Below are 13023 nucleotides of genomic sequence, written 5' to 3'. Positions count from 1 at the left end.
GATTCCTGCACCATTTCCCACTGTGATCCGATTCCTGCACCATTTCCCACTGTGATCCGATTCCTGCACCATTTCCGACTTTGCACTGTGATCCGATTCCTGCACCATTTCCCACTGCGATCCGATTCCTGCACCATTTCCCACTTCGCACTGCGATCCGATCTGGGGGTGTCATTAACCACTTGCTGACCGCTTGCTGCAGATATACTGCGGCAGGCTGGCTCGGCTACTGCTGTGCCTGTACGGCGGTTCGCAGGAGCGCTCCTGGGGTGCGCGCATGTGCCGCCAGAGGCGCTCGCGCCCTCATTAGCCAGCGGGGAAGCTGATTCGCGGGGCCGGCGGCCGCCTTCCTTCCCCATGAAGAGAGAACGGCGGTCTGCCGTTGTAAACACATCGTTTGTTCTGTCAGTAATGAACACAGAGCTCCTCCTATTTAGGATCACAGGTCTCTGTGTTCATTCCACAAGCCCATCCCCCTCACAGTTAAAAAGAACCCCCTAGGCTCACGCTTAACCGTTTGATAACCCACAGAGTTAACCCCTTCCCTGCCAGTGTCATTATTACAGTGACAGTGAATATTTTTAGCACTGATTACTGTAGTAATGTCACTGGTCCCCCCAAAAGTGTCAAAAATGTCAGTTAGTGTCCGATCTGTCCGCCACAATGTCGCAGTTCCACTAAAAATCGCAGATAGCCGCCATTACTAGGAGAAAAAAAAAAAAACACACAACAATAAAAATGACATAAGTCTTTCCCGTAGTTAGTAGACCCCTTCCTCCATTGGGCCACCTATAATATAGGGGCCTTGCAATCTGGTAAGAAGATTTAAATGTTCACCTTGGGTGTGAAGAAACCATTTTTCAGTCCCCCTTTATTCTGCAATCATTTACATCACCGGAGGCTCCTCCCCTGCTCTGACTACTTCTGTCAGCCCAGCATTGGAAGTGGCGAGAAGAGGAGGAGCAAGCCAGGAAGAGGTGTGGGCTGTGCTCTCTCTCTCTCCTCCTCCTTCCCTGCTCTGACTACTTCTGTCAGCCCAGCATTGGAAGCGGCAAGGAGAGGAGGAGAAAGCCAGGAAGAGGTGTGGGCTGTGCTCTCTCTCCTCCTCCTTCCCTGCTCTGACTACTTCTGTCAGCCCAGCATTGGAAGTGGCGAGGAGAGGAGGAGAAAGCCAGGAAGAGGTGTGGGCTGTGCTCTCTCTCCTCCTCCTCCTCCTCCTTCCTTGCTCTGACTACTTCTGTCAGCCCAGTGCTGGAAGTGGCGAGGAGAGGAGGAGAAAGCCAGGAAGAGGTGTGGGCTGTGCTCTCTCTCCTCCTCCTCCCCCGCTCTGACTACTTCTGTCAGCCCAGCATTGGAAGCGGCGAGGAGAGGAGGAGCAAGCCAGGAAGAGGTGTGGGCTGTACTCTCTCTCCTCCTCCTCCTAAGCTCAAACAAGAGCTATACAGAGAGGAAACAAATCCTCCTACATAAATTGTACCTGTTTATCTGCAGCCCTCTCTTCTCTCCAGCATCTGAAAGCACACATTTTACACAGCATTTCTCACGTCCCGCAGGCAGGGGGCAGGTATCTGATGTCACACACTGCACAGAGAGCTGAGAGTAATCCGAGACCTGAGTGGAGGGAACAGACGCACGCCCCTCCCTCCCCCTCTCATGGGGAAACATGCACAGCTGAGGCTTTACGTGTGTCATGGCTGTACACTGAATTCCGCGCTGCCGCCTGGTATCAATAAAATGTAACAACGGGAGGAGCGATGTACAAAGAGGCCCGGCGGGCACAACTCACCCTCTCACTGATGGCGTTGTATTTGATGGCGAGCTCATCCCTCTCTGCGCGGCTCTGCGCCAGGAGATCCTCCACCCGGGACAGCTCCTGCTGCAGGATGCGATTCTCCTCTTGTATGGAGAGGAGGGAGGACATGTCTGCAGTGTCACCTGCGGAGAACATGCCATGAACACATTATATCCTGTATACCCCGCACTCACCTGGCTGCGGGGGAGGGGATCGGGGGTATACACTGACACATTATATACTATATACCGCACTCACCTGGCTGCGGGGGAGGGGATCGGGGGTATACACTGACACATTATATCATTATATACTATATACTGCACCCACCTGGCTGTGGGGGAGGGGACTGGGGGGTATACACTGACACATTATATACTATATACTGCACTCACCTGGCTGCGGGGGAGGGGATCGGGGGTATACACTGACACATTATATCATTATATACTATATACTGCACCCACCTGGCTGTGGGGGGAGGGGACTGGGGGGTATACACTGACACATTATATACTATATACTGCACTCACCTGGCTGCGGGGGAGGGGATCGGGGGTATACACTGACACATTATATACTATATACTGCACTCGCCTGGCTGTGGGGGAGGGGACTGGGGAGTATACACTGACACATTATATACTATATACTGCACTCACCTGGCTGCGGGGGAGGGGATCGGGGGTATACACTGACACATTATATACTATATACTGCACCCACCTGGCTGTGGGGGAGGGGACTGGGGGGTATACACTGACACATTATATACTATATACTGCACTCACCTGGCTGCGGGGGAGGGGATCGGGGGTATACACTGACACATTATATACTATATACTGCACTCGCCTGGCTGTGGGGGAGGGGACTGGGGAGTATACACTGACACATTATATACTATATACCGCACTCACCTGGCTGCGGGGGAGGGGATCGGGGGTATACACTGACACATTATATCATTATATACTATATACCGCACTCACCTGGCTGCGGGGGAGGACTGAGGTTTTGTGTTACAATCTGTCGGATGCGAAGCGGAAGGGGGTGTGGGGCGGTGTTGATGGTGTCACCACGGACGGTGAGGGACCTCTGATCCGGAATACTGAGGACCCGGAGGGTCAGTTTCTGAAAGAGAACGAATATCGCAGTCAGATCTCACCGAGGGTGCAAATCACTGATAACACATCTGGAATCACCCGCCATCTATTCCAAGCTCCTCCCACACCGCAAACAGCAGAGGATCGCAGTTATACACAGAAAATAATTGCCAGCATGCTGGAAGATAAATACAGGCTTACTGCACCATCAGAAGATCAATAGCACAGAAGCTTACACTCTAATATCCCCACCAGAGGAGCTTACACTCTAATGTCCCCACCAGAGGAGCTTACACTCTAATATCCCCACCAGAAGAGCTTACACTCTAATATCCACACCAGAGGAGCTTACACTCTAATGTCCCAACCAAGAAGAAGAGTAATGTTTCTACTAGAAGAGCTTACACTCTAATGCCTCCACTAGAAGAGGAGCTTACATTCTAATGTCCCCACCAGAGGAGCTTACACTCTAATGCAGTGGTCCTCAGGGCACACTAACAGGCCAGGTTTGCAAGATAACTGAAATACATTCCAGGTGATATCATTTGCTGCTCAGTGATTGCAGTATTCTAGTCTGCATCTCCCCAAGGTAATACTTAAAATCTGGCCTGTTAGTGGGCCCTGAGGACCGGAGTTGAGAAACACTGACCTAATGTCCCCACCAGAAGAGGAGTAATGTCCCCCCAGAGGAGCTTACACTCTAATGTCCCCCCCAGAGCAGCTTACACTCTAATGTCCCCCCCAGAGGAGCTTACACTCTAATGTCCCCCCAGAGGAGCTTACACTCTAATGTCCCCCCCAGAGGAGCTTACACTCTAATGTCCCCCCAGAGGAGCTTACACTCTAATGTCCCCCCAGAGGAGCTTACACTCTAATGTCCCCCCCAGAGGAGCTTACACTCTAATGTCCCCCCAGAGGAGCTTACACTCTAATGTCCCCCCAGAGGAGCTTACACTCTAATGTCCCCCCCAGAGGAGCTTACACTCTAATGTCCCCCCCAGAGGAGCTTACACTCTAATGTCCCCCCAGAGGAGCTTACACTCTAATGTCCCCCCAGAGGAGCTTACACTCTAATGTCCCCCCATAGGAGCTTACACTGTAATGTCCCCCCCCCCCCAGAGGAGCTTACACTCTAATGTCCCCACCCAGAGGAGCTTACACTCTAATGTCCCCACCCAGAGGAGCTTACACTCTAATGTCCCCCCAGAGGAGCTTACACTCTAATGTCCCCCAAGAGGAGCTTACACTCTAATGTCCCCCCCATAGGAGCTTACACTGTAATGTCCCCCCCCCCCCAGAGGAGCTTACACTCTAATGTCCCCACCCAGAGGAGCTTACACTCTAATGTCCCCACCCAGAGGAGCTTACACACTAATGTCCTCACCAGAGGAGCTTACACTCTAATGTCCCCCCAGAGGAGCTTACACTCTAATGTCCCCCCATAGGAGCTTACACTCTAATGTCCCCCCATAGGAGCTTACACTCTAATGTCCCCCCCCCCAGAGGAGCTTACACTCTAATGTCCCCCCCAGAGGAGCTTACACTCTAATGTCCCCCAAGAGGAGCTTACACTCTAATGTCCCCCCCATAGGAGCTTACACTCTAATGTCCCCCCCAGAGGAGCTTACACTCTAATGTCCCCCCCCCCCCCAGAGGAGCTTACACTCTAATGTCCCCCCAGAGGAGCTTACACTCTAATGTCCCCCCCCCCAGAGGAGCTTACACTCTAATGTCCCCACCAGAGGAGCTTACACTCTAATGTCCCCCCCATAGGAGCTTACACTCTAATGTCCCCCCAGAGGAGCTTACACTCTAATATCCCCCCAGAGGAGCTTACACTCTAATGTCCCCCCAGAGGAGCTTACACTCCAATGTCCCCCCAGAGGAGCTTACACTCTAATGTCCCCCCAGAAGAGGAGTAATGTCCCCCCAGAGAGGAGCTTACACTCTAATGTCCCCCCATAGGAGCTTACACTGTAATGTCCCCCCCCCCCCAGAGGAGCTTACACACTAATGTCCCCCAAGAGGAGCTTACACTCTAATGTCCCCACCCAGAGGAGCTTACACACTAATGTCCCCCAAGAGGAGCTTACACTGTAATGTCCCCCCCCCCCCAGAGGAGCTTACACACTAATGTCCCCCCAGAGGAGCTTACACTCTAATGTCCCCCCATAGGAGCTTACACTCTAATGTCCCCCCCCCCAGAGGAGCTTACACTCTAATGTCCCCCCCAGAGGAGCTTACACTCTAATGTCCCCCCCAGAGGAGCTTACACTCTAATGTCCCCCCATAGGAGCTTACACTCTAATGTCCCCCCCAGAGGAGCTTACACTCTAATGTCCCCCCCCCCCCAGAGGAGCTTACACTCTAATGTCCCCCCAGAGGAGCTTACACTCTAATGTCCCCCCCAGAGGAGCTTACACTCTAATGTCCCCCCAGAGGAGCTTACACTCTAATGTCCCCCCCCCAGAGGAGCTTACACTCTAATGTCCCCCCCCCCCAGAGGAGCTTACACTCTAATGTCCCCCCCAGAGGAGCTTACACTCTAATGTCCCCCCAGAGGAGCTTACACTCTAATGTCCCCCCATAGGAGCTTACACTGTAATGTCCCCCCCCCCCCAGAGGAGCTTACACTCTAATGTCCCCCCATAGGAGCTTACACTGTAATGTCCCCCCCCCCCAGAGGAGCTTACACTCTAATGTCCCCCCAGAGGAGCTTACACACTAATGTCCCCCAAGAGGAGCTTACACTGTAATGTCCCCCCCCCCCCAGAGGAGCTTACACTCTAATGTCCCCCCAGAGGAGCTTACACTCTAATGTCCCCCCCATAGGAGCTTACACTCTAATGTCCCCCCCAGAGGAGCTTACACTCTAATGTCCCCCCAGAGGAGCTTACACTCTAATGTCCCCCCCAGAGGAGCTTACACTCTAATGTCCCCCCCCCCCCCCAGAGGAGCTTACACTCTAATGTCCCCCCAGAGGAGCTTACACTCTAATGTCCCCCCAGAGGAGCTTACACTCTAATGTCCCCCCAGAGGAGCTTACACTCTAATGTCCCCCCAGAGGAGCTTACACACTAATGTCCCCCAAGAGGAGCTTACACTCTAATGTCCCCCCCCCAGAGGAGCTTACACTCTAATGTCCCCCCAGAGGAGCTTACACACTAATGTCCCCCCAGAGGAGCTTACACACTAATGTCCCCCAAGAGGAGCTTACACTCTAATGTCCCCCCCATAGGAGCTTACACTGTAATGTCCCCCCCCCCCCAGAGGAGCTTACACTCTAATGTCCCCACCCAGAGGAGCTTACACTCTAATGTCCCCACCCAGAGGAGCTTACACACTAATGTCCTCACCAGAGGAGCTTACACTCTAATGTCCCCCCAGAGGAGCTTACACTCTAATGTCCCCCCATAGGAGCTTACACTCTAATGTCCCCCCCCCCAGAGGAGCTTACACTCTAATGTCCCCCCCAGAGGAGCTTACACTCTAATGTCCCCCCAGAGGAGCTTACACTCTAATGTCCCCCAAGAGGAGCTTACACTCTAATGTCCCCCCCATAGGAGCTTACACTCTAATGTCCCCCCCAGAGGAGCTTACACTCTAATGTCCCCCCCCCCCCCCAGAGGAGCTTACACTCTAATGTCCCCCCAGAGGAGCTTACACTCTAATGTCCCCCCCCCCAGAGGAGCTTACACTCTAATGTCCCCACCAGAGGAGCTTACACTCTAATGTCCCCCCCATAGGAGCTTACACTCTAATGTCCCCCCAGAGGAGCTTACACTCTAATATCCCCCCAGAGGAGCTTACACTCTAATGTCCCCCCAGAGGAGCTTACACTCCAATGTCCCCCCAGAGGAGCTTACACTCTAATGTCCCCCCAGAAGAGGAGTAATGTCCCCCCAGAGGAGCTTACACTCTAATGTCCCCCCATAGGAGCTTACACTGTAATGTCCCCCCCCCCCCAGAGGAGCTTACACACTAATGTCCCCCAAGAGGAGCTTACACTCTAATGTCCCCACCCAGAGGAGCTTACACACTAATGTCCCCCAAGAGGAGCTTACACTGTAATGTCCCCCCCCCCCCCCAGAGGAGCTTACACACTAATGTCCCCCCAGAGGAGCTTACACTCTAATGTCCCCCCATAGGAGCTTACACTCTAATGTCCCCCCCCCCAGAGGAGCTTACACTCTAATGTCCCCCCCAGAGGAGCTTACACTCTAATGTCCCCCCCAGAGGAGCTTACACTCTAATGTCCCCCCATAGGAGCTTACACTCTAATGTCCCCCCCAGAGGAGCTTACACTCTAATGTCCCCCCCCCCCCAGAGGAGCTTACACTCTAATGTCCCCCCAGAGGAGCTTACACTCTAATGTCCCCCCCAGAGGAGCTTACACTCTAATGTCCCCCCAGAGGAGCTTACACTCTAATGTCCCCCCCCCAGAGGAGCTTACACTCTAATGTCCCCCCCCCCAGAGGAGCTTACACTCTAATGTCCCCCCAGAGGAGCTTACACTCTAATGTCCCCCCCAGAGGAGCTTACACTCTAATGTCCCCCCAGAGGAGCTTACACTCTAATGTCCCCCCATAGGAGCTTACACTGTAATGTCCCCCCCCCCCAGAGGAGCTTACACTCTAATGTCCCCCCATAGGAGCTTACACTGTAATGTCCCCCCCCCCCCAGAGGAGCTTACACTCTAATGTCCCCCCAGAGGAGCTTACACTCTAATGTCCCCCCCAGAGGAGCTTACACTCTAATGTCCCCCCAGAGGAGCTTACACTCTAATGTCCCCCCATAGGAGCTTACACTGTAATGTCCCCCCCCCCCAGAGGAGCTTACACTCCAATGTCCCCCCAGAGGAGCTTACACTCCAATGTCCCCCCAGAGGAGCTTACACTCTAATGTCCCCCCATAGGAGCTTACACTGTAATGTCCCCCCCCCCCCAGAGGAGCTTACACACTAATGTCCCCCAAGAGGAGCTTACACTCTAATGTCCCCACCCAGAGGAGCTTACACACTAATGTCCCCCAAGAGGAGCTTACACTGTAATGTCCCCCCCCCCCCCCCCAGAGGAGCTTACACACTAATGTCCCCCCAGAGGAGCTTACACTCTAATGTCCCCCCATAGGAGCTTACACTCTAATGTCCCCCCCCCCAGAGGAGCTTACACTCTAATGTCCCCCCCAGAGGAGCTTACACTCTAATGTCCCCCCCAGAGGAGCTTACACTCTAATGTCCCCCCATAGGAGCTTACACTCTAATGTCCCCCCCAGAGGAGCTTACACTCTAATGTCCCCCCCCCCCCAGAGGAGCTTACACTCTAATGTCCCCCCAGAGGAGCTTACACTCTAATGTCCCCCCCAGAGGAGCTTACACTCTAATGTCCCCCCAGAGGAGCTTACACTCTAATGTCCCCCCCCCAGAGGAGCTTACACTCTAATGTCCCCCCCCCCAGAGGAGCTTACACTCTAATGTCCCCCCAGAGGAGCTTACACTCTAATGTCCCCCCAGAGGAGCTTACACTCTAATGTCCCCCCAGAGGAGCTTACACTCTAATGTCCCCCCATAGGAGCTTACACTGTAATGTCCCCCCCCCCCAGAGGAGCTTACACTCTAATGTCCCCCCAGAGGAGCTTACACACTAATGTCCCCCAAGAGGAGCTTACACTGTAATGTCCCCCCCCCCCAGAGGAGCTTACACTCTAATGTCCCCCCCCCCAGAGGAGCTTACACTCTAATGTCCCCCCCATAGGAGCTTACACTCTAATGTCCCCCCCAGAGGAGCTTACACTCTAATGTCCCCCCAGAGGAGCTTACACTCTAATGTCCCCCCCAGAGGAGCTTACACTCTAATGTCCCCCCCCCCCCCCAGAGGAGCTTACACTCTAATGTCCCCCCAGAGGAGCTTACACTCTAATGTCCCCCTAGAGGAGGAGCTTACACTCTAATGTCCCCCAAGAGGAGGAGCTTACACTCTAATGTCCCCTCCCCCACAGTCACATCAGTCTCTGTACCAGAGGAGCTTACACTCTAATGTCCCCTCCCCCCGGGTGTCACCCACCTGTATGACGGCTTCCAGGCTGTCCTCAGCGGGGTCCGGGCCCTCCTCCGCCGCACTCATCTATACAGGGACCCCCGAGGACAGTCATGGGCCCCAGTGATCGGAGGAGCATTGTATGAGCAGATTATACACAAATCTCCCTCACTCCCCTCCCCCTCCCCCGCCTCCATTCACACCCATTGTCAGCACAGGCCACATGAATGGAGAGGCCGCATGGTGGTCTCTAGGACCCAGAGCTCCCCCCAGTGGGGTGCACCGCTTCCTGCATGTAACCATGGAAACAGCAAACTTCCAGGAGCGCCGCCTACAGACAGCGCACTGCGCCTGACATCCGCCAGAGGGCGCCCAGCACTCAGGAACACCGAATAGGGGGGAGGGGGGGGGGGCTAAATGCGGACCTCCAGCTTTTGCAGAACTACAAGTCCCATCATTCCTCTGCCTTTGGGAGTCATGCTTGTAACTGTCAGTCTTGCAATGCCTCATGGGACAAATCCGTATACATCGATCACCACAACCAATCAGATCACAGCATGCACCAGATTCCATTACACAAATCTCATATACTGGATGATGGACAAACACCCCTCCCCCACCCGCTGTGCCCATTATGAGGGGTTCCCACCATCCCTGTGCTGAGTTCCTGGGTCTGTACCCCCGCTGTGCCCATTATGAGGGGTTCCCACCATCCCTGTGCTGAGTTCCCGGGTCTGTACCCCCGCTGTGCCCATTATGAGGGGTTCCCTCCATCCCTGTGCTGAGTTCCTGGGTCTGTACCCCCGCTGTGCCCATTATGAGGGGTTCCCCCCATCCCTGTGCTGAGTTCCCGGGTCTGTACCCCCGCTGTGCCCATTATGAGGGGTTCCCTCCATCCCTGTGCTGAGTTCCTGGGTCTGTACCCCCGCTGTGCCCATTATGAGGGGTTCCCCCCATCCCTGTGCTGAGTTCCCGGGTCTGTACCCCCGCTGTGCCCATTATGAGGGGTTCCCACCATCCCTGTGCTGAGTTCCTGGGTCTGTACACCCGCTGTGCCCATTATGAGGGGTTCCCACCATCCCTGTGCTGAGTTCCCGGGTCTGTACCCCCGCTGTGCTCATTATGAGGGGTTCCCCCCATCCCTGTGCTGAGTTCCTGGGTCTGTACCCCCGCTGTGCCCATTATGAGGGGTTCCCCCCATCCCTGTGCTGAGTTCCCGGGTCTGTACCCCCGCTGTGCCCATTATGAGGGGTTCCCTCCATCCCTGTGCTGAGTTCCTGGGTCTGTACCCCCGCTGTGCCCATTATGAGGGGTTCCCTCCATCCCTGTGCTGAGTTCCTGGGTCTGTACCCCCGCTGTGCCCATTATGAGGGGTTCCCACCATCCCTGTGCTGTAATATATGAGATTGGTGTTTCTGGGAGGAGATACACATCCTCTACATTTATAAACGCATGGTAGACGGGGATAAATGAAGCTCACAGCTGCTGAAGCTTTAAGAACCAGTGAGGGTCTTTCCGATGAAAGTGATTGGGCAGTTCTAGAGCCAACTGATCACTTTTATGGGGGTTCCATAAGGGGAGCCCCTGGCAGCGGCACCCATAGAGGTTCTCAGACCCTTCCTTCCCACTGAGCAGCCCTGGACGGCTTCCCTGGAGATATCAGAAGGAATTCAGGGAACATCCATTTCCTTCCTGATCCCTCCTGTGACCAATGACCCCGGAAGGGATGTGCAATATGTCACTTCCGGGGTCACGGCTGTCATTCCTCAGCTAGTGGCGGAGAGGGGAGACAATAGGGGTGTCACCTGCCCATGGCATCACATAGGGAGCTGCTCAGCCTCCTGGAGATAACAATAAAGTAAAAAAAATGAAAAAAAGTGTAAAGAAATATATACTGTATATATATATATATATGTGTGGAATAAAAAAAATCTTATTTTATATATAAACCACTTCTGGACCGGAAGGTTTTACCCCCTTAATGACCAGGCTATCTTTTGCAATTCGGCACTGCGTTACTTTAACTGACAATTGTGCGGTCGTGCGACGCTGTACCCAAATAAAATTGATGTCTTTTTTTTTTTTCCCACAAATAGAGATTTCTTTCGGTGGTATTTGATCTCCTGTGCGATTTTTATTTTTTGCGCTATAAACAAAAAAAGAGCGACAAAAAATAATATTTACTTTTTTACTTTCTGCTATAAAACATCCAATAAAAAAAAAATAAAAATCTAATTTTTTCATCATTTTAGGCCAATTTCTATTACAATAATAAGCGTATATTGATTGGTTTGCACAAAAGTTATTCGCGGCTACAAACTAGGGGAAAGATTTAATTTTTATATATTTTTTTACTAGTAATGGCGGAGATCTGCGATGTTTAGCGGGACTGCGACATTGCGGCGGACAGATCGGACCCCTAACTGACACTTTTGGGGTTACCAGTGACATCACTACAGTAATCAGTGCTATAAATATGCACTGTCACTGTAACAATGGCAGGGAAGGGGTTAACACTGTGGGTGATCAAGGGGTTAAATGTGAGCCTAGGGGATGCTTTCTAACTATAAGGGGGCGTGGCCTGTGAAATGATCAAAGAGACATGTGATCCTATATAGAAGGCGCTCTGTGATCATTCCAGGGAGAAGAATTCTCTCTCCGTGGGGAACGATCGCGGGTGTCAGGCGGCAAGCAGAGCCGCCTGCCTGCTGCATCAGAGTCCCCGCTGACGAGTGGGGGCGGGAGCGCGCCGCCGGTGGTGCTTGCTCGCCCCCTAGCTGCAGGCGCGTGACCGACGTCGGCTCGCGCAGAAGGTCCGCCCCTGTCGCAGTATACATGCTGTGGGCGGTCAGGAACTGGTTAATAAAACCAAGAAATCACTCGCGCTAAAATAAATAATGATATAGTGAAAAGCGGCGGACTCCATAAATAATCCGGGTCAGGGGACATCAAAATATTCACACACAAATTCAGCTCTTAAGAGCTCTTGAAAAGTCCAACATGCAAATGAAAATTTCAAAAAAAGGGTCCATAAATGTGCAAAAATACACGCAGGAGAAGTGCGGAGAAGAATCCGCCACCGGAGGAAAGAGTTCACACGGACCCCAAAAACATACTGAGAATATCTCATTCCAACTCTCCACTGCTATAGCATCAAGGATCTTCAATAAAACGGCATTAGTGATGGGCACGTACGTCGCCACGCCCCCTGATGACGTCTGCTTATGACGAAACGCGTCGGAAGGAGCTAGCTTACGTGATGTCGCCACACCCCTGACGACATCTGCTTATGATGAAACGCGTAGGAAGGAGCTAGCTTACGTGACGTCGCCACACCCCTGATGACGTCTGCTTATGACGAAACGCGTCGGAAGGAGCTAGCTTACGTGATGTCGCCACACCCCTGACGACATCTGCTTATGATGAAACGCGTAGGAAGAAGCTAACTTACGTGATGTCGCCACACCCCTGATGACGTCTGCTTATGACGAAACACGTCGGCAGGAGCTACCTTACGCTGGTTAGTCGGCCATACTGTTGGATGGAAGCATCAGCTATCATGTGAGGACTTACATGCAGTTTTTATGCTTCTGTTTGTGAGTATTTTGGATCCTTCCAATACTTTTGAGTAAGGCCTCATGGACACGGGGCGTTCTTACAGCTGATTTTTTTGGGGGGTTTACGGTAATTTATAGGTTTTTAAACACGTGTGCGATAATAAAAAATGAAAAAATTGCCTTGGTGTGTGCTGTGTGAGTTTACCCCCCCCCCCCCCATCAGAAGTAATCATTGAGAGACCCGCGACTTCCTCCTGAAGAAAAAGGTGACCTAAAACAATGGAAATGAGAGACAGCAGAGAGCCTGGTGGGGGGTGGGGGGTGATGTCCCTTTCTGCTGTCACTCTGAGAGTCGGTTCCCATGACAACAACAGGTAATGTCACCATGTCACCTGTATACACTGCACAGGTGACAGACTTATCTACAGCAAACAGGTTCTGTACACGTTACCATGGGGACCTCACACCTCCACTGTGTACGTTGCCGGGACTTGTTGATGCCCCCCCCCCCTCCTTCCCCTCCCCCATACTGA

At 52.8% G+C, this 13023-nt stretch overlaps 1 protein-coding gene across 1 annotated transcript in view; it reads right to left on the bottom strand.

Annotated features, from left to right (window-relative positions):
* CROCC (ciliary rootlet coiled-coil, rootletin) overlaps positions 1 to 9159 on the bottom strand; it is a 74426-nt gene extending 65267 nt beyond the window's left edge. The window contains exons 1-3 of the mRNA XM_082274555.1: positions 8961 to 9159; positions 2785 to 2926; positions 1787 to 1935 (exon numbers count right to left, since the gene is read on the bottom strand). Of these exons, the coding sequence (XP_082130681.1) occupies positions 1787 to 1935; positions 2785 to 2926; positions 8961 to 9020 (351 nt within the window). The 5' untranslated portion in view covers positions 9021 to 9159. The remainder of the gene's footprint in view (positions 1 to 1786; positions 1936 to 2784; positions 2927 to 8960) is intronic.
* Positions 9160 to 13023: the final 3864 nt, after the last annotated feature.

This window comes from Pelophylax lessonae (assembly GCF_965119305.1).
Source record: "Pelophylax lessonae genome assembly, chromosome: 12".
In the NCBI taxonomy this organism is placed as follows: Eukaryota; Metazoa; Chordata; class Amphibia; order Anura; family Ranidae; genus Pelophylax; species Pelophylax lessonae.
This window is presented reverse-complemented; position numbering and strand designations above follow the sequence as displayed.